This window comes from Ixodes scapularis, unplaced genomic scaffold (genome assembly GCF_016920785.2).
Source record: "Ixodes scapularis isolate PalLabHiFi unplaced genomic scaffold, ASM1692078v2 PGA_scaffold2__306_contigs__length_199485367, whole genome shotgun sequence".
Lineage (NCBI taxonomy): Eukaryota > Metazoa > Arthropoda > Arachnida > Ixodida > Ixodidae > Ixodes > Ixodes scapularis.
In genome coordinates, this window is record NW_024609857.1 from 87228154 (window position 1) to 87249822 (window position 21669).

The following is a 21669-nucleotide window of genomic DNA, read 5'->3' on the forward strand; positions in this document are numbered from 1 at the left end:
AGGAGGGTCCCAGCAAAACAAGCTTTGAGGGGCGGAAGAGGGGGGGGGGGGGGGGCAGCCCCCTGGCTACGCCTGAAGAAACGCCCTCCTGGTTTCTAAAACACTCCTTACAAATACTGCTTCCAGAGTCACAGTTATAATTAAGTGCAGAAAATAGTATTGGGAGACCTTAGATATGTAAATGTTCATTTCATATAATTAAGCACAACAAAACTGGCAGGCTTCGTTGTCAAAACTTAATGCAGCAGTAGAAGGATACAAACATCAAGGGCAGATAATCTAAGTACTCGTACTCTGGCCGAACGGGGACTTCGAGCTCCTGATGTAGTCTGCCACTGACGGCTGTACTGCTGCTATTCTATGTTGCGGAGGACCTGTGCACCATTCGGGTCTTTCCTTTCGTTTTACTCCGGTGACATTCGTCTTGCTTTTGTCGAGAATCTTTAGTGCTTCCTTGTGAGACCTCTGGAATGAGCAAAGCATGACAAGTTAATACTTATTGCACCGTATCAGAACCGCTCAGCGGCGCAGGACACTAGTCCAACTACGTTTCAGCTTTAGCACTTGAGACGAAAACGATATTTCTGCCAGACGCCAAAGATGGTCAACAGCGGCGGAAAATTCCGGACGTGCGGGCATTAAAAATGGAAAAAGTGGTTGCTTTCAGTACAACTAAAATGAAAACGATATCTAATTGACCAATGACAAGGCAGCTTACAAATAATTGTTGTGGGTCGGTTCATTTTCTCCGAAGCCCAGTTTACCTAGCGCACCCGGACATCTTTGTAACGACTTCTTGCAGTCGCTCCATACGCCCTGAAAAGTAGAGCTGCTCCATAATTTTGTAAAAGTATGACCAAACCTTTTTTTGTTACCCATTCCTGACGAAGACCGGACTCCGGTTGAAACGTCGAAAATAAAGCTTCCGCTGTTCTACCGAGTGACCTCTACTTCGTCATATAGGTGAAGTCATATATAGGTGAAGTCAGAGTGGTGAATGGGTCGAAACATGTCGAAAACGAAGAGTGAGTTGACGCAGGGACAGGCTTTAAACAACGGTTTCAAGGGGGTCCTGCGAAATTTTAAGCCCAAGTTACCGAACATCCGCCGTTGAGAACAACGAGAAATCAGTGGCAGGCGTATTGTACACACGAAAAGTTGCTACCCTGACGTGCGACGCAACGTCAATCTCTTGGCCGACTGGCGGACGTAAACGCACATAGTACGGAGCATAACCAACCTTAGTTACACACGTTGAAGTATATAATAGACGTCCTTCAAAAGGGGTCCATATCACAAGAGCGAATGACATTTTAGCGAACGGCGACATTTGAGCGAATGGTCGTTTTAGCGAATAACGGGGGGCGCGCGTTAACCCATCCGTCGCGCTGCGCTTTACGCCGCTTCGCGGCGACAGTCTTCGGCAACTCATTACAAAAATGTGAACCCATTTGGCCCACCAGAAAACGCCGCTTCGCGGCGTCCGACTATTCGCTAAAGTGTCGTTCGATGAAACGTGGGCGTTCGCTAAAACGTCATTCGATCAAGTGAGTGCCTCCCCTTCAAAAGACATGCTGCGCTGCGGGGTGCTAAACGCGCGCGGTTGGTGATTAACGGAATTAGCTAGAACCGGCAAACGTATCTCGCTGACCGAGACATAATAAGTACGATTGTGTCCACCATCTTAAATCTTTATAAAAGTAGATTTTATTGAGGTTTGAGGGCTAGAAACTAAAGAAATGGAATTCGAAAAGTGAAAGAACGCCTCATTGAGCCCACCATCTAGCGTTGAGGCCAGTAGCGGCGCAACACCAGTTCTGCATCCTACGGTGGTGGCATTTTGAAAAGGGGTTCGGCTGTGAGTTCCTTGTCCCTCTTCAAGACGGGGGGAGGCCTGTGACTTGTCAAAGCTAGGGTCACCATAGAGGCACGGTACCGGTCAGTCTTCGGAGTGCGCCAGCTCGCTTCGCGCCTAGCAATAGGTGTTCCGTATGCATCGCCGGTTTTAGTGATTTAATTTGTTTATAAATGCCGAAATAACGCGAATTTTGCCACAACAATTTTCTCTCCGTGTTCCTACGTGGTCTGGGGTCAATCTCAGAGCAAGTAAAATAAATAATTAGAGGGGTCCTTTAAGTGAGGCGACATTCGTTGCTACATTATAAGCATACTTACTCAAGATTAATGCGTAAAATAAGCTTATTCCGTCATTTGATTAACGTCGTTTTGATTACGTGACATACATTTGCTACACGAGTGAAAAGACATTATCCCGGGATCAGGATGGAAAGCGAGTTTTGAAATTACTAGGCCTTATTTCGGGCCTCTGTCCGAAAGCGGCCAAGAACGGGCCCATCTTTTCGTGCATGGAGTCCTTTCGGGAGGAGGAGGAGAAACACTTTATTTAGAAACACAAATTCAGTGCTCAGAAGATGCTGCGCTTGCCACGAGGCCAAGCTCGTTCACTTGATCGAACGACGTTTTAGCGAATGAAAACGGAACCACGACGTTTCATCGAGTAGCACTTTAACGAATAGTGCCGTTCATATTAGGAAATGGATCTAGTTACATCAACAGCTCGGACTAGCTTCTTTTTGTAAGGTGACGCCTTGCCTGCTGCCGCCGCGAAGCGGCGTAAACAAGGGGTCCGAGTATGTTAGCACGCGTCCCAGTCATACACGCGCGACGTAGCGACCCTACAACGTGCCGCCGCAAACGAACAGCAGTGAGCAGTTACATCGACAGCTCGGATTAGCTTTTTCTTTTTTTTCTTTTTTTTTTGTAATGAACCACCTTGTCTGTCGCCGCTAAGCGGCGTAAACGGGTTGTCTTCATGTGTTAACACGCGACCAAGTGACACACCGCGACGAAACGTCCCCATGTGCCAACAAGCAACAAACAACCTATTCGTTAAAACGTCATTTGCAAAAACGTCCATTCGCTCAAGTGATTCCTATTCGCGAAAGTCATTCGCTAAAACGTCATTCGCTCATATAATATGGACGACATACCATTAGATGCTTTCTGACATTAGACGTGCTATTGACGGACGCCGAGATGATCTTGAGTTTCGGGGCGCACTTCAGACACCTAACCATCAATGTTCCCATTCTCTATCATTTTCCCGAGTTTAAAATAATCCTTATAAAAGGGACATGGTACGTATGATTCGCCTTCTTTTACGCTACTGACGATGGCCGTCTCATTGATGATCGAAGACATGGCGATGAAGGCGAATTGCGTCCGCAAGTCAACCAGGCAACCAAAGACAATGGGGCTGACTCGACCGACTCAACACTCGACCAGAGAAGGCAGCACGTAACGTAGCCACGTCGCCACGTGGCCACGTAGCCTTCGTTGTTGTTTCCGAGAGTCCTCTGTTTTTCTTTTTCCTTCTGCTCTTCTTCGCCACAGCAGCAAGCTTAGCATAGAGCCCGAGTTGCCCAGGTCCCGGGCCCGGATAGTGGCGCCCTAGAGTCCCGACAGGACGGAGCCAGTCGGCGAGAAAGAGTCACCGGAGGAGCCTCCAACTCGGTAGAAGTTGGCAAATAGCAAGACAGAAGGGCCGGGGAAGCCAATAAGGTCACTGGAGAGAGGCACGTGACGGTGCTGCACAGATGTCTACATCGGAGTTGAATCCTCACGTGCCTTACTCTCACGCTCCAACTGGCTCACCAAGGGCACAGCTTCCACTGTTTACGACGTCCCGCTGAAACTCGCTTGTTGACGTGGCTTGCACTTCAGCGCCAGCACTGGCATCGAAGCCGTCGGCGGGCCCAGAAGACGTCGGCGGCATGGAGAAACGAAGAGTCGTGTGCACACGCACCTAACCTTCGCAACGCAACGACGAGCGAAAGTCTTCAAGCTTTCGCGTTTTTTCTTTCGTTTTTAGGAAGGAAGAGAATATTTTAACGCGAGCGCATTTAGGAGTTCGTGTCACAGAAAATCTGTCGGATGTCGGTGGCGTCGGTGGCGTGACGGGAAATTCCTGAATGGTCGACAGGGTCGTGAAGTCACAGCCACATGACTACGCGCGGGAATTTCAAACAACCCACAACGCACATGTGAAACGTGACGTCACGCGTGGAATGAAGGTGGTTAAAGACATACAAATTAATGGTCGCCGCATTTTTTCAATTATCCCACTTGACAAACTAATTAACTTGCCTTAAAGAAAAAATTGAAAAATTTACGCAGGATCGCACCCACGACCCTTCGGTTACGAGCGAGACATGCTACCGACTAGGCAACGGAGGGCTTGGGAATGGCACTGCGATCCTGCCGTCGAGTGCCTCGATGTCTATCTGTGTAAGAGTAAAGGCATTATCGCGTCGGGTGTTGTTAGCGCGTGCCGAGCAAACAGATAAATAAGCCTTGCGGGGTAAAATGGCATCAAAGCACTCGCAAAAGCTCCTCGATCGCGCCGGGAGTGTTGTATCATGAGAACTAGGTCGTTGTTTGACTCAAGAGCATGAGAAGCGATTGGGAAGGCCATGCGAACGGGGCCCGATAACCCTATCGCGTTCAACTCTTAAAGGCGAAGGTTAATCGTCCTCCCAGTTTATTTTCTTCACAAACATTTCAGTTTTGTAAAGTGCAAAATTTGAGTTCGATTTATTGCGTGGAAACACTACGTGATGTTAAATTGCTTTACGACTGTAATTATAATTTATTTTCAGTTGTATATGTTATATTGTATTTTCTACGATTTTGACGAAGTTAATAGAAAAGTACCTGTAAAAAGTAACTTCACTTAGTTACAAGTTACTGGAAAATGTACCTAAGATACAGATACAGATACTGAGAAATGAAAGTACCTAGGTTTGTACCTCAGGTACAACAAAAGTACCTAGATACCGATTTACAGTTACTTGTACCTAGGTACTTTACAACCCTGTCCAGAGCCTTATATAGCCTACATATTGAAGGTAATCATTTAGCTGGTGACCACCTCAGCCCTTATTAAGGTTCCAAGTATTCCAGCTTCTCCTCAGGAGTCTGTCAAAAGGAAAACAATGTTTCGAAGTTCGTGGATAATACCTCTTACTAAAAAACATTGATACAAGAAATAATAATTCGGCGCCAGTCGCTAAAATAACATCTACAAAAACGGCACCTAGGAGAAATGTTATCGCTTCTCTGTATAGCACCAGTCAGGATGAAGCAAGTCAAGGCAATTTCTCCACTTTGAAATAGTTATTTTGCTTTTCTTTACTAGTTGGCTATTTAATATGGCCATTAAAGTCACTAAGGTCACTTAAAAAGTGAGAACGGCAGTGCGTGTCTTCCGAATGCCTGGCATCCAGCACGCGCCCCATGCCTTGCGTCGTGTTTTGACTGCACGTGCGCGATCGAGGTGCACGAACGCCGAAGCGTTGTCAAGGGTAGTAGGCTAGCGCTGGAGGTTGAACAACTGAAGATGTTTCCTACCTTTCTCACCTTGTCAGAGACTATTGAGAAACTTAGTGATTTTTGATATCTATAGTCGAGGTGTACAATGTTCAATAAAAAAATCAACAGAAAGTCTGTAGCTTTTCAATTGACACAGGCTACAGAGAGCCGCCTGAACATTTTCAACACGAAGTAAACAGAACGTCTGCAGTCATTCTGATGACACTGTCAACAGAAGTCAGCAGAAAAAATTAAGAAAAGTTAATAGAAAGTCAACAGCTTTCCTTTTGACTCAGGCTGAAGAAAATCATCAGAAAAGTTTCAGCACAAAGTAAACAAACTTTCTGTTGATCATGTCAACTGAAAGTCAAAGTCAAAAGAAAGTAATAAAAGTCGACAAGAAGTCAACACGTTTTCAATAGAAAGTAAAAAATCATCTTTATTGGGGAACAGCGAAGTTCCGGAACGGCGCCAGCTGCGCAAGGTACACTGGGCTAAGATGACCGTCGCCGGATTGCGGAACCCACACGGAACAATGTGTCAATGTTGACTACGTTATGGAAATCGCGGAAACTGCGCCCAAGGCAGGCGGGTTTCGCTGCCAGGTGCCTGGGTGCCTTCTGTGCTCATTTCAGTTCTGTTTTCTGATGCCGAGTGCCAACCGGCAGTCAACGTGGTTCTGCATTTCTGCGTGTCAGCAACGTAGCAGCAACATAACGATGGTAGTGATTTGCGTTGTGAACAGAAGACTGGAATTGTCGCCAATATGACCGTGTGTTCGCGTATCAGTGGTGTAACAACAAAATGAGATAACGTAAGCTGTCCGGCATTGATGCCGCCGGTTGGGCCGTGATCGGAGGGGGCGGGTGTCGCAAACTGACATCCCGCTTTACATTAAGAGTAAAGCTATACGCACTACGTCGTGCACCTCGACCGGAAATGGCTATCGCTGCAATTTAATACAGAGGGAATGCTAGGTGGCGGAAGATTGCAGTAAAAATAAGTACGGATGATCTTACCTAGTCCGAAAAAAAAAAGGAAACAGAAGAATCTGTGCTGCAAAATTTGCTACGACAATTCGCAGACGGTCCGTGCCGTCCTTGAAACGCTGCTGGCAGATGTCGGAAGCGTAAAGGGCGCACTCCGAAAGTTTTTACAACTCTTCCTTAAGGGCGGCGTGCCTCTCTGTTAAATGCAATTTTCAAGATGTGATAACTTTTATTTAAATAATCTGAATAACAAGACAACCCTTAAATTTCTCAGGGGCGTTAAGTTTTTGTGCGGAGAAGATTGGTCGGGCAGCCTCATTATCTCGTGTTTCATGTTGCGCCATCTGTCGGCCGCGCATACTAGTCAGCGAGCCCCGTGATGTCACCATCTTTTGAAATGTTTGTCGTGGATTACCCGGAACATGTATTTTTTTTTTAACCAGGTAACATCATTCGTTATTATTTTCACTCCAAGCTCACACCACCTAGCCGCACGTTTGTAATAAACCGCCGCAGATACGTTAATAAATAGATTTTTGCTGACCGTTAGATTAGGTTTTAATTCTTGGACTACACACAATGTCCTTGCTTGGTATACATGACCTCTCTCTAAGAGTCTTAGTTGAAACAAATTCTTTATCTCCTAGTTTTATTTTCTTTTTGTTACCATTCCGAGGGTTGACGACTTGCAATCTAAAGTTACCGCAAGAGGCGTTACTTTATCAAATAACGATTTTCCTTACTTGGGTTATCCGCTGAATGGGCGCCTGTTTGTCAGTTTTTACGCAATTCTATTAAAAATTGCCACGAGTTATGCCAAGCTTTAGAGGAGATCAGTCTCCGAATTGACTGCCCAGCTGAGTGTATGACAACTTTCCTGTAGAAAACAGTTCCTGGCCTTACCGTATGGCCTCGATCATCTGGAGCCCCATTCGAACGCAGTTGTAGGCGTGGCTGGGTCTGGACACCGGAAGCCCGGACACGCAGTAGTAGCAGTCGCCGAGGATCTTGATCCGCATGCAGTGGTTTTCCTGCACAATACAACGTCAAAAGGTCACATTCAGGTGTATGTGCATATATATAACTCAATTTATACATTTTATGCATATAACTCAATTTATACATTTTATGCAAAATAATGGCATCTCAAAACAAATTAACTCAGTGAGACGCTAGGACAATGCTGTACATTTTACCTGTTTTCTAGAGTCGCTAGTTGAAGCTACCGCGTCAGATTATCGACACTCTTATTTCACGATTGATTGATGCCGTCAAGGCGGTCACCCTTTCAGTTTTAAGATTATTATTTCACAATAAACATTCAGCCCAGACGTCTGAGCCTACCTCGCTAACCGAGATGCGCGACAGCTGCTTCTCCGAGCACGCCGATGCAAGGCAGTGAAGCGCACCCCATCAAGTGCCTTTTCTGGATTGGTGAATGCATTTCATTAAGTCACCCCACTTGCTACACCCCAGTTGTACAACGGAAAAACATCCTCGAGAGAGTGAGGTACACGTTCCGTCCTCCTCTCGGCGCAAATGTGCGAGTCCCGGGACGAGGCGTTCCCTGAATTCTTCACAATGCCCCCAGCAAGAAGAGCCAACTGAAGAGGAGATGGCCCAACAGAAGTGGCCACGCGCTGAGTTATCACCGTGCTTAACGTGCCAGGAAGATACTGGAGGAGAAAGAGCGATGTTTGGCTGAAGGTAGAAAGCAAAACATGCGTGGTCTAGAACAACTAAACCATCGCAAACAAAAAAAAAAAAAAAAAAAAACGAAAAAAAGAGGAGAAGTTGGCAACCTCCACAGAAGCCGTACAACCTTCATATAAGACAAGAAATACTCTCGCGTCTGAAAGCAGTCTGTAGCGAAGCGCCGCAGAAGCTGTGCCTCTTTCTTCATTCAGACTTAACAAATGCACATGCCCATTGTTTCTGATTATCTCAAAATTTTGGGTGGAGCCTGCTCGGTATGTTACGCTAAATTCAGTAGCCACGCAAGAGCGCGTTCTGGGATTATTGCTTTTTTATTTATAAACACATATTGCAGCAAATATTCCGCATTTGATGAAGTTAATTGAGGATGACGGTGTTCTTACAAGTAAACAGTCACTACAAGACTCATAGGTATTTCAAAGAAATTTTGATAAAACGGTACACATGTGTAGGCAGTGCGATAGTGGAAAAAACGTTACTCTCACTTTTCGATGAATGCACCTAAATTTGTTTGTCTTGAGCTCCCGTGACGTCAGGTTACGTGACATCAATTTTATAGTGTAGCTGAAAGGGTTAGTTTCCACAGAATTGTGCCCGTCCTTAAATGACCTAATGACACAGAACTCTGGACAGATACCGCCATCTATGAGCGACGGTGGCAACCAGACAACCGGTTTGCCAGTTGTCTAGTTACCGCCGTCGCTCATAGATCGCGGCAACCTTTCGAACATTTCCACTCTGGCTTGCCGACTTGCGGCCGACCATTACTTCTTTCCCACCATAGTACAGCTTCGCTGGTCTTCCTTCTTCAACAGAGTAAAAAGGCTGAAAGGTTTTTTTTTGCCAAATTTAACGGGGAAATTGAATTGGTGCATAAGTGACGTGACGCAAGTTTTTTCGCTAAATTTAGCTCGCAACCTAAATTCGTCTGTAGGTCTGGTGACGTCAGCTCACGTGACATCAATTTTCCCGCCAAGTTTAGTAAGTTAACTGAACTAGCGCACGGATCACGTGGCATTAATTTTTCCACTAAATTTAGCAGGGTAACTGTATTATTTTCGCTCACGCCGTCGAAAAACCTGAGGGACGAACCCGTAACAGTAGCCGCTGTAAAATATCTTATGCGACAAAGAACTTGGTTGTCGCTATTTGGTCAGATCGTTTCTGTCTAGAGCCGCTTGCGCTCAGGTTTAATTACATGTTACTTCTTGTCGTCTGTTTGAGTTATAACGTGCAAGTCCAACTCAATGTCTAAAATATAATTCCAATAACGTTTAAGTTGCATTTTTTGCCTATGGTTTACAGTTGCTTGGGTGTACAAAGGGTTGAAGGGCTAAGGTGCTCTAAAAGGCTGAATGGCTGTAAAAGGATGAGGCGTCTGAAAACTTGATGTGGTTCGAAGGGTTCAAAGGGTTTGAAGGGTTAAGGGGTTCGATGGGCTGAATGTGTTCGAACGGCACAGAGGGCCCTCTAACACATCAAGGCTGAAGGTTTATTTTCAAAATGAATTGACATATCAGAGAAGCGTTTGCTGATATACTAGTAACTGCTTCAACTCAAACATCTTGGTAACAATGAACCTTCGTGCCAAAAATAGGTGAGCACATGTGCAGACAAAACCAGCATAAGGCCCTGATTGACGAACACTAGTTTACTTTGATGCCATGGGTTAGGCTTTGTTCAGGTTATATTAGCTTTGATTGGGCTTTGTTAAGTCTAGTTTTGGTCAGGTTATGTTATGTCTAGGTAGAATGCGGTTTACGACAGGTTGTGGCAAATCAGCAGTAGCATGCTAGATTTTGAGTGCTGGCATCCTCTTTAATTAGGGTGTTAAGTTGGTTGGCAAAAGGGTATACGTGTCTTATACGCCTCGCAAGTGGGCTCATTTTCGTCTTCTGCGCATGAGAAAGGAAGTAGCGGGGACGTCAGAACGCCGAGCCCTGATTGGCTGATCGCGACCCCCTATCTCAGCGTCGTCTGCTCCTTTGCAACGTCGTCTGCTCGCAACGTCGTCTGCGTCTGTCTTACCTTTCCTGCGACTTTCGGAAGTGCAGGTCCTTAAGAGCGAGCTCGACTTCGCCTTTCAGAGAGGGCAGACGAAATAACTCGAGCGGTACGTTGTTTTTGTCTAACAACTAGCAGACGCGCATCAAGGAGGGAAGTCAAAGGACTGGCGAGGTGTCCCGAGGCGCCGAGGTTTGTTTGCTAAGAACCGAGAGGGGGTGAGCGTCCGCAAGTTCCCTCCCAAATACTTTTCCCTTCTTTCGTGCGCGGCGAGACTCCTCACACTTTAACGGCGTCGGCGGGTTGGCGCAGTTAATGTCGTCTGCTTTGCGTCTGCTAGTCAAAGTGATGGCTGCTTTACCTTTCCTGCGTCTGTCGGAGATTCACCGCTTTTTCACCGGCGAGAGTCACCGCTGCTTCGGAAAACAAGGAGATGACAAGAGGAAGAGATTGACCTCTTAATCTAAAATTGAGGTCAGCGATCAAAGTATAATACGGGAAGGGTTCACAAGGGTCGCGCGGACATATTCCATTCACCACGCCAGCCGGTCGTGGGCAGACGGTATTGGCCAAGGACCGTCGGAGCACCGCTGCGCCGAGTCGGAGTGCCTGCTAGGCCTATCTGCCGAGCTCGCTTGGTCGGGGTCAGTGGAATCGTGGCCGTTGGAGCATTTCCCGGGTGTTTGTGGATCTAGCGTTCTTGTTCGTTGTGGTTTATTTCAAGTACTTTTTACTTTTTTTCTTGCTGCTTATAGTCGGGACGCGTGAGAAGAGCACGTACAAAAATAAACGTGCGTTGGTCGTCGCGACCAAGTAACTGAGCGACGCTGTCGGCCGTGCTGACTTGATCGTAAGAAGTGCGTAAGACAGCTTCGGAGCTGTCGTAGGATTTCGTCGTAACCTGCGCAAAACTTACGATAATTTCGTTTCGTGAATACGAATTTGTTCTCACGTTTTGTCTTACGCACATTTTTGGCATAAGATCGTTTCGTGAATCTGGCCTCTGCACTTCCGAAAGTCGCAGGAAAGGTAAGACAGACGCAGACGACGTTGCGAGCAGACGACGTTGCAAAGGAGCAGACGACGCTCAGATAGGGGGTCGCGATCAGCCAATCAGGGCTCGGCGTTCTGACGTCACTGCTACCCCCTGCGCAAGAAGCAGATGAACTTGCCCTCCGCAAAGCGTTTTTTTCCGAAAGGCTGGGACGCTAGATGTGGTTCATTTAAGATTATATCTTGTACCTGCCGAAAAAAATAGGCAGCAACGTTTGTTTTTACTTTTTGTCACGTTTGGCCGTTCCAAAAAATTCAATAACTGTGGATCTGAAATAGAGTTAATATAATAAAACTCAACCTGTGCATTGCAGCTTTAATATGAACCAAACCTTCTTTGAAAATTGTCAGGTACGCGAGAGAAACATAAAGATATTTAGAGCCCATATCGGCCACGATAGTACGTGACTCATCAATTGCTTCATTTCAAATCGTGAGTTTTAGATCTTAACCTCGCTTATCAAGAGGTGACGTGGTGTGGGTACTGAGGTAGGGGGCAACCGTCAATACTTCGTTGATTGGACGTTTCCTTCAGTGTTGCCAACTCAAAAATAAAAAAAAACGCTAAGGAATCAAGGAAATGATAAAAACAGCTAAACCTAAAGTGCAGGGGCAAAATTAGTATTAAACACTATTTACTGCTATAATTGGTCTAAGCTGCACATATAATTAAATAACCTTAGAAGGGAGCTCTCGTACTTGACTCAGATTTCTCCCAGGCACAGACCGATGTCCACTACAACATAGCCCTCTTACCACCTTATACAATCTTGTGCGCAACAAAGACGAGGACAAAAGCATAGAAGAGGACACAACAAGGCGCCTTGTTGTGTCCTCTTCTCTGCTTTTGTCCTCGTCTTTGTTGCGCACAAGATTGTATAAGATGTCAAACCAACTCGCCCAAACAACCACTCTTCCCTCTTACCAGGTGTTACTAAATTGTGTGTTGTCTAGCTTTACCTGCCGACGAACATCTTAGTAGTTTCGATCATGTGTACAATACTTAGTGGCAGTTTAAAATTTCAGTGACGAAATTCACAACCTTTGCAAAACGGTGTATTTTTTCGTAGAGGTACTATTGCGGCCAGTATGAGCTAAAACGCTATGATTCATGGCGCACAGTAGTACCGGCTCGGCTAGGCGCCTTGCTCTTGAAGCATTAACGCGCGCTGACATCGATACAAATCTTTTTTTAAGATCGTTGTGCCACCCTTCACTTCCGGGCCGTTTGCTACCGGACAGATCACACGACGGAACCGTCTTCGTGATGCCTGAGTGCTCCATGCAGGACGCGTACGTCAAAGTTGCACTGTCTGATCACTCACATGCATATCACGAAAGTTACAGACTTTAAATATGTTATAACGCGCTTATCGTTGTCCTTTCACTTTCCCAAATGAAGTCGTTAAGAGTCTTTTATCAAAAGCAAGTTTGCGAGTGTGCAAAAAGCTGAACAGTTCTTCAAATCCTTGTTGCAACGAGCCGTGAAACTGGCCATTTTCATGTGATTCATTGTAGCTAATAAGTATGGTCAGTGCAGTGTAGGGTGACTACTAACCTCGGGGCCTTGAACGTGCATCACAAATCTGCGATCCCCTTCCGCGGCGCCGATACGACGCTCATCCAAATTGAAACAAGTAGGGAAGAGATTCGTACCCAGAAGACCCGGGTTCCGCGTGCGACCCTTTGTTGTCTTCGGAAAAGCGATGCATGACAACTCGCCCAACTTACTACACTTCTGCATTAACAAATCAGCAACTTTCCTAAAAAATGCCCAGACGTTTTTTTTTATTTTTTTTTTAAATTTCCCATGTGATCTATCACATGATAACTAGAAAGTCATAACCCGTCTGCTAATAAAACGTTGAAACCTAAAGGGTACTGTGTACTCGTCAGAGACACATTTCAGTATGTCGAAGGTGCCCAGGGAAGAACAATTTCACATCGTAGAGCTCATGCTGAACAAACATATCCGCAAAGGTAAATATCAGACATGACAGGTAGGTCGATAGTGACAGTGGACCGCATAGTTCAAGCCTACAGAGACGACGGGGCTCTTGAGGATGTGTCACGCAGGAGACGGTCTTGAGCTATGAAATATTTAAGCCTAATACCGAGTTACAGATGTTTGTTTTCATGATTTGTACAGTAATTACATGTAATTATGAAATCGAAGGACATTTTAAAACTTGTGCCCCTCTCTCCAGCGTTCCGTCTGCTTCCTCCTCCCCGGCCTTTCTTACCCTCGCCCTACCTCCTTGAATTACAACTGAATATACTAACCTGCACGAATAAAATGCAATAAACACAATAACTGCACTGCGAAATGTAATTTTCAGTTTGTTCCCGCAATAGGAAGTTTTAGAATAGCTTAAAGCGCCTTGCTGAACCCAAGTAAACAGCATCGTCACCACCGCGCATTCGTCGAATCCAAACCGCGTTTTGAGTTTTTCGGTGCGCACGCAATTATACAAAAGTATCGAAAGGACACAAACTCTGTACAAAGCCTATTGTCTTGGCTCTGTTAGATTTGGAAATAGTGCGGAACAAATGTGAGGTTCCCTTCAAAAAGAATATTAGATACTCTAACGAAGACATATAAAACTACTTTCCATTTTATGTTTAAGGTATAAATTCGAGATTATACTTGCATTGTCTGGGACGGTATTCGAAGCAAGTTATTGCTACGATAGAATTGGTACAAATCAGGAGTGGTAAATTGTTTTTTTAAATTACTATTGTCTACTTTTAGACGCTCTGTTGTCGAAATATTTTGTTTTCGTCCGTTTTACCGAAAAACTCCAACTTCGTTGCTCGTGAATGTCGGCAGTCGGTTTAATTTAAAAGTTCACTGAAACTGTACAAGTCGCTGAATTTACCAAACCTTTGAAGTCGATAAAAAGAAGTCGACAAAAACTAACAACGTCTAATAGTGAGCCCAGCTATGTGGCCGAAGGCCTTTCTAGATTAATTGAAAACTAGTCCGGAGTTGTTTTCTATTGTTTTAATCTCAACAACTGTTCTCAAAGATCGGTAAAGCAATGGAACGTCTCCTAAAGTTTATTCAGGTATTCCGGCGCGCTGATATTATCCTGCACCGTTTCACTGTTTTAAGAGAATAGCACGTGAAGAGCTATAGTTATTTCGACTGAAAGGTTTTTCATTCTGCTAATTGTTTTAATACCTTTTTTCAATGCTATACTGTGGCGTTTTGTTCTTGTCCAACACAGTAGCTCATCATGAGAAAAAACTTTCATTGATAAAAAATTTCTTCAAAATAGCCATATGTTTTACCCTGCAAACCAGAGTAGAAAAAAAACGGGATTAGATAAAAGTAAGATTTATTTGATTGAAACTAATTTTTTTTAAATTTAAATCAAATTTGTTTTAGTTGGATTGATTTGATTTAAATCAGATTATTTTGATTTAAATCACGTTATCAAAGAAAACATGATTTTTAAATATTAAGTCCAGCTAGATTATGTTAGTTGTGAAAAAGCTTTATTTGCTTTTGCACGTTCTGATTTGCTTGCAATATGATATTATTATTCTTGTTTTATGCTTCACTTTTTTATTAGCTTGCAATAAGACACTACGCAACTGTCAAACGAAGTGGAAGGGAGAAATAAAGCACGATCAAGACACACGCGCGAATTTAAAATACTGCAATCCGCGCATGTGCTGTAAATTGCTTTGTCCGCCGAAACTTGAAATTTGCTTCTTTTACCTGGAGTTCAGCTAATCCGTTCAAATCTTAGCTTATTGAAAGCGCAAGAAACGATTTTTTTACTTATGACCGATACCGCGTAAAATGATGATTGTGTATATACATTAAATCATGTTTACAAACAAACCGGAGCGCCCCTAGCGGACGCCAGCGGCGCCGCGCATGCGCGATGGGAGTGTGGGCAAGAAGCTCGCCGTCGCCCATAAACAAACCATTGGAATGCGATGTTGTGGGCGTCGGTGTGAGTCCCCCTGCTCTTTTTCGCGTTCGAATTGTTGATTCTACGTCTTCCTGGCGATGCCTGACTACTTGAGCGGCGTCAGCGAAATTACCGAGGCTCGTTACACCACAAAACTCCGTGTGAATAATGTGACATGTGGCGATTCATTCCGCGTGGACGCCGCAGTATGTACGCTAAAACCTGATTCGCATGATGTAATTTCGCTCGCTATTTTCAGTCGCGTCGCCGCTCGGGCTGCAAAAGCGTGAACCGTAGCTGAGATACTCGACGTCGATACTGAAAATCGCAAGCAGAATCGGACCAAGTGAATTAGGGATATCAAGTTGGTGATGGTCACTGGTAACAATGATTAACATCTTTTTGTATCTACTCTTTACATGGAGCCTGCTTACCAACTTTCAAATTTAAGTCTTTTGAGGCCTGCACTTACTTCTTATCGCAAGTACCGGGCCAACATTTGGTCTACGAGCCGGCGTCGTCTAAGAGAGCGGACGACAGTTCGAACGATCAGGCGGCCGTTTGAACTTGAAGACGCACTGAACGTAGGCCGCAGGTAGTCTGCACAACTTGACGGTTTTCTGGCGTTCTCGTTGGAACAAAACAAATAAATCTGATGACCGCAACTACCCGTGAATTCAACCCAAAGTGCTTCCCGTCCAAGCAATCGTTGTCCGACGGCGTCGGTTTTCACCTTTTCACGGCACATATCCAGATTAATCCATATTCTCCGGCGAACCGAGCACGTGAAAACTGAACTTCAAACCTTTCTGGACACTTTTGGTACGGCCCCAGACACGGCGTTTTGACGGGAAGGCAGGTTTTTATCTAGTTCCTTTCAAAACAACGCAGGAATACACGACCGGAAGTGCGACCGACGCGCCACCACCACGACGTGACGTCACAGAGTTAAGTTCGTGCATAACTGACTGCTGAGTAAAATGGTTATGGGCACACTTTCTAAAAGAAGAAATCTACATGACTTGTAATTTTTACAAACTTTTAAAGGACAGAAAGTCATGCTATTGGTTATTATGCACCGTACGCTTTTGTATATCGTCTTGCTCCTTGAAGTCAATATAACAGCTTTATATTGGTGGGTTTATATTATTTTATATTGGGTTTATATTGGTGGGTGTTTTATATCGGTTTATATTGGCCTGTGACTGTAATGGAAGTTTTGTTTAATGGCACTATGTTTTCTTCAATTTACATGTTCATGCTTTTAATCTGGGTCAAAAAAACGTAATATAGCCAGAATCATAGTAAGGCAGGGGACTGTTTTCTGTCTTCTTAAACTTATTTTTTTTTATTGTGTATTGATATAGTGTTTGATATGTGTGTGTAGTTTCTTTTTCGTGTTTGTTGTGTTGCACCACTGGGAAGGCAAGTTGCGGTTGGTGAGCGTCAATAAATAAACATAAACGCTTAGATTTGCCCAGAAAAACATCATTTTTGCTCGTGTTCAACGTACTAAAACCTGTCTTGCTAGATGAATATTCGATTTACATACAAAGTAAATGCATACAGGAAGTGTTCTATAACAGACGAACTGTAAAATAAGGTTTTGGGAACTTTTCTGCGGAAAATGTCTGATTTCAATTATGATTTCAATCACAATATAAATCATAATTTAAATCATATTGATCTTTATTTTCCATCCTGCTGCAAATTGCCCAAAAGCTGTCTGCTTTTAAATAAAAAAAATATTTTGAGACAAGATACGAGCTATGGTGGAAGTGATGCTCATACTTTTTTTTTTGTTTTGTTTTAGATATCACCGCAAGTTCATACGAATGTGCCTCCAAACTCTGAAAACTTCCCACCTGTTAGTGAGCGCGTTGGTAATGATGTAGGTTTAGAAAGAGTTATATACGTAAAGACAGAGGACGGGACAACCTACCTTCTCTTTACGTATATAACTCTTCCTAAATCTGAAAACTTTTGTCAGCGGCAGATACTGAAGAATACCCCAAAAAAGTTTCTTCTGACCAATCTCTGACCCTGACAAGTAAAATGTAATGTAGCCTTTCTGGTCCAAGAATCTATATTCCATCTCAGCGAAAGTTGGCGAAATTTCAAAGCTACGGATCTGGTAAACCAATTAGAGCACAGCAGCGAAGCGTGTGGCAACATATTGTTGGAGTGAATCCCTCTTGCGCAGGGCTCCCCACGTGTGTGTCTCCGTCAGTTTAATCGGCTCGCGAAAGGTCGTAGCTTCCGCCCTTTGCGATGTTTTACTGAAACTGAGTATTGTCACGCGCGTCGGCGAGCGAGCGCGTGCGTGGCCGAGTGGTTACCGCGCTTGACTGTCGCGCGGAAGTTGTAGGTTCGATTCCCAGTCAGCGGACTGTCCCTTTATTCATTCTTTCAGCTTGGCATTCTCGTAAGTTTGAGAACATTCTCGTCTGACCGAGTTTCGAATGTTCTACTTACCGAAAGTCGTACGCCGAATGTCCCAGACACCCACGAGGAGGGACGCGGCATGGCGAGCAGAGTCAGTCTCGCCCCAGCGTTCTACTCTGCGGTTACGTCAACTTCGACGCCCGCGACGCTCTGCTCTTATCTTTTGTTTCCTTTATTTTGGGCACAAGTTCGCCTATTAAATGTTAAGTTTCTTCAGTTATCATCGCCCCATCAATTGTCATTCGTGACACGGTATATAACCTTTCGATGACTCTCGTCTCTGGCTTGGTAGTTTACACATCAGGTAAGGGCGACGGAAAACATTTAAGACAGTACAACCTGGAGCAAGTAAAAATACGGAAGAAGCGAAGCAGGAAGCATTGACGAACGAGATAAAAATGTAAGCCCCCGCCCCATCAACGGTTGCGTGGCAAGAGCAAAACGATTTTTTTCCTGTACCGGAAATTCCGCGAATCACGTTGGCGACGTCTGCACAGGAAAGAAATGTCTATAGTGGTAACAGGAAACTAAAAGGTTCTCCAAAATATCAATTAGGTCACCAGAATATTGAAACTAAATTTGAAAGAGCTACGCGTTTCGTAAATTTTAGAGCGCAGCTCTTAAGCGCCCGTTTCCGGCTTGAGCGGCGTCGCTGTCGCCGTCGGCGTAACCGCGCGGTGCATTATGGGAGATGTCCCATAATGCACCGCGCGGGACCCTCGTGAGGTCACAACGCACCACGCGGTGATTTCTGGGACATTTCCCATGATGCACCGCGCGGGGGGGAGGACGAAGGGGAGGGGAGAAGGAGGATGAGAAGAGGGGAGAAGGAGGTGAAGGAGAGAGGAGGAGGAGGGTGATGGGAGGAGGATGAAGGAACAGGATGGGGAGGAGGAGGGAGGGGGACGACGAGGAAGAGGAGGGAGAAGGGGAGGAGTAGCAGGGAGGATGAGGAGGGGAGGGCAAGTAGCAGGGAGGATGAGGAGGTGAGGAGGAGAGAGGAGGGGTATACCCTCCCCTCAGTACTCTTCTCTCCTCCTCCTCAAAAGCTGCACTCTAATTCGGCGTTACAGGGTGTTGTAAACGTCTTTCATTTATTTTTTGCACCTTTAAGTACGGATTTTGAATATCCGTCCTCCAGATCAACTCCTTCTTCCTCAAGCTTTGTTTCCCGGTAAGTCTAAATTCTAATTTTGTTTAGGAGCGCCGAGCACACACTCTATTCAGCGCTGCATTTAACGTTCTCCTTCACTGGATTGTCTTGGATTTCCTAGCTGCTTATTGTAATTGTTCTATAACATAGAAGGGAAGAACCTAGGTTTTTAAACTTAGGTTCTTAGAATCCATATCCTCCCAAAAGTTTGGGAGAATATGGATAAGTATTTTAATTGAAAAGTCGAATTTTTAGCGATACAATTTCTATGTAAATTCTTGAGGCCATTACGTTTCCCACGTGGGAGGTTTTGCTCTCGTGGTTGCTTTTATTAAAAAAGAAAAAAAAAACTAAACAGCGAAACATAATGAACGGCACTAGATTGTTTACGGCAAAAAAGATTCAGAAGAGATTTTGCTTACTCTGTTTTTCTTATCAGTTTGAAATATTGTAACTTGAAGCAAGCGTTGTCCCGATTGTTCTCAAAATTGTCCTCAAAAGATAACGCTAGAAAATATTCTGAGCGTGTGGGCGGTAACCCGAGGTGCTCGCTGTATCCTCAGGCTGTCTTTTCTATTCCTCGCTCTCCCAGTCTCCTAAGCCCTAACGGAAGAAGTGTTTTATCGTGGTCCATACACATTCGACTTTGTTATGTGGCGCCGACGGCAGCACAAAACCTCGTCAAATGCGATTTTGGTCGTCGTTCTGCGGGAACTACACTCCAACCGTACGCAGCGCCCCGCTCCAAGCTGTCACCGCAAATCGCGGACACAGACTGGCTGGCGTTCAAGGTTCCTTGCAAATCCAGTGCCCATTCTGGTCGGGTAGTCGCGTTGGATGCGACCGTCGTGTATGATTTGTTTGACTAAATTTTTATGTAAATGACAGAGGACCGTAAGAGCATAAAACACAAAGGCAATAAAAAAAGAAACACGCACACGCAAAAAAGCATAGGGAAAGCAGATACAAATTTTCAGTCCATTTCAAGGAGATTTTGAGTTGTTTGCTCGCGCACCCATGCGAAAATTCGATGCATTTACCGAGGATGTTATGCGATGCGGCAGAAGGAGTCCGCAATTGGTAATATTTTCACCGACGCTTTGCTGCAAAAATAAGAGCGCGGATCGGGTGCCCGCTTTGGAACGGAGTGCGCTCCGGAAACATAACAGTGTGCGATAACTCGACGTTGTTTTAGTGTTCCAAATTCCATTCTAGACCTGCAACTCAAGCTAGCAAAATGTATTTTTGTAATAAAAAAAAAAAAAAAAGAAACCATGTGCCTTGGGAGCCTAAATTCCGTTCTGAACTATCGACAGCTGTGGGAAACAACATACGCGCTTGTGGGACGCACAGCCATACGCTGCCATGCACTGCCACTATTGATCCGCGGAACGTGACTGTCCGAATCGCTCCTACATATTTATTAGAAAAGATTGTCTTTGAATAAAACATATATTGAGAACCCTCTTTCCAACAATATGCAAAGTATAGAATGTATTCTACATTTCGGCTCGATTCCCATCAGAATGCTCGACCCCACGAGCCTTCCGACGATGACAATACAATGCCACCCAACAGAATTGTGAGGTCAATCAGCTTGGCAAGAGTAGCACCGCAAATAAAGGAAAGTTTAATCTCGTAACGTCCACATGAAGCATTTTGAGTCTGACCGCCATTCCACTAGTAATACTTGATCGAGAAAATTAAGACATCACTGTGGGCTCCATAAATGCTTCCTCGTCTTGAGGAAATATAAATATCATGGAAACATCATAAGAAAAATTATGAGAAACGTTATGAGGACCATTATGAGAAACATTATGAACAAACAACTAAACATTGCATGACGTGAGCCTTAGCATTAACAACAGACTGAGACATATTACTGTTCGATTTCTCAAAAGCATTTGATAGAGTATCACGCCCTAAGCTAATCATTAAGCTAAAACATGCTATTGGCGTAGGACCCATAATCAGTTGGATCGAAAACTACTTATCAAATCGTTCCCAGTTCGTGCGATATGAACAAGAGGCTTCAGGAACTGTCATAATCACTTCCGGCGTTCCGCAACGTTTCGTCCTTGCGCTAGTCCTCTACTGCGTACTTTTTATAAATTATATTACAACTAACATTGATGCTAAAATTATATTATTTGCAGATGATTGTATCATATACCGGAAAATGAACTCATCGAATGATCACCTTGAGTTAAATAGCTATCTTCAATTGATCAATAAGTGGTGCGCTGATTGGCAGACTCAACGTGAGCAAGTCAACGTGAGCAAGTGGTGCGCTGATTGGCAACTCAACATGAGCAAGTCTGTTTGCACGTCTGTAACAAAAAAGGAATTTATTCTCATTTTCAGTACGGCTTTGATCATGTAACGATCTCACGGATGACCCCGTGTAAATATTTAGGCTTATTTAGGACTTCAGATTTAAGGTGGGACCTACAGGTAAATCATTCAACGTCAGAAGCATTGAAATAACTTATGTACATAAAAAGAACCCTCAAGCTAGCCGCTACACCCACTAATCTCTTAGCTAACTCTAGTCCTGTCAGACCAACGCTGTAATATTCAGACATTGTATGGCTTTCTCATGCGAAGAATATTATAGCTAAGCTTGAAAATATACAGCGCAAAGCAGTAAGACTTATTTTTAATAAATACAGGCGCACGGACTCAACAACTATAGAATCCTTCAAAAGTCTGGTCTCCTTACACTGGCTAACAGGGCTAAGCGCCTTAGGTTTAAGTTCTTGTACTTTATGCTACATGATGCTTTCAAAATTGACAAATCTAAGTACCTCTCTTTTTCAAATACTATGTTTTTCAAGGCACAAACATAGTAAAACCTTGACTGGATATTGTTTTAAAAAATACCTCTTCCGCTACTCTTTTTTTTTACCTTTATCTAATAGGGAATAGCATCAACTAGATCCTGTCATTACTAACAGCACCTCGATCACATCATTTCTATCTCGGTTGG

At 44.4% G+C, this 21669-nt stretch overlaps 1 protein-coding gene across 1 annotated transcript in view; it reads right to left on the bottom strand.

The window, feature by feature from the left end:
- LOC8052296 (adenylate cyclase type 2) overlaps positions 1-21669 on the bottom strand; it is a 258946-nt gene that overhangs the window by 49904 nt on the left and 187373 nt on the right. Inside the window, exon 4 of the mRNA XM_042291472.1 lies at positions 7284-7411. Coding sequence (XP_042147406.1) covers positions 7284-7411 — 128 coding nt within the window. The remainder of the gene's footprint in view (positions 1-7283; positions 7412-21669) is intronic.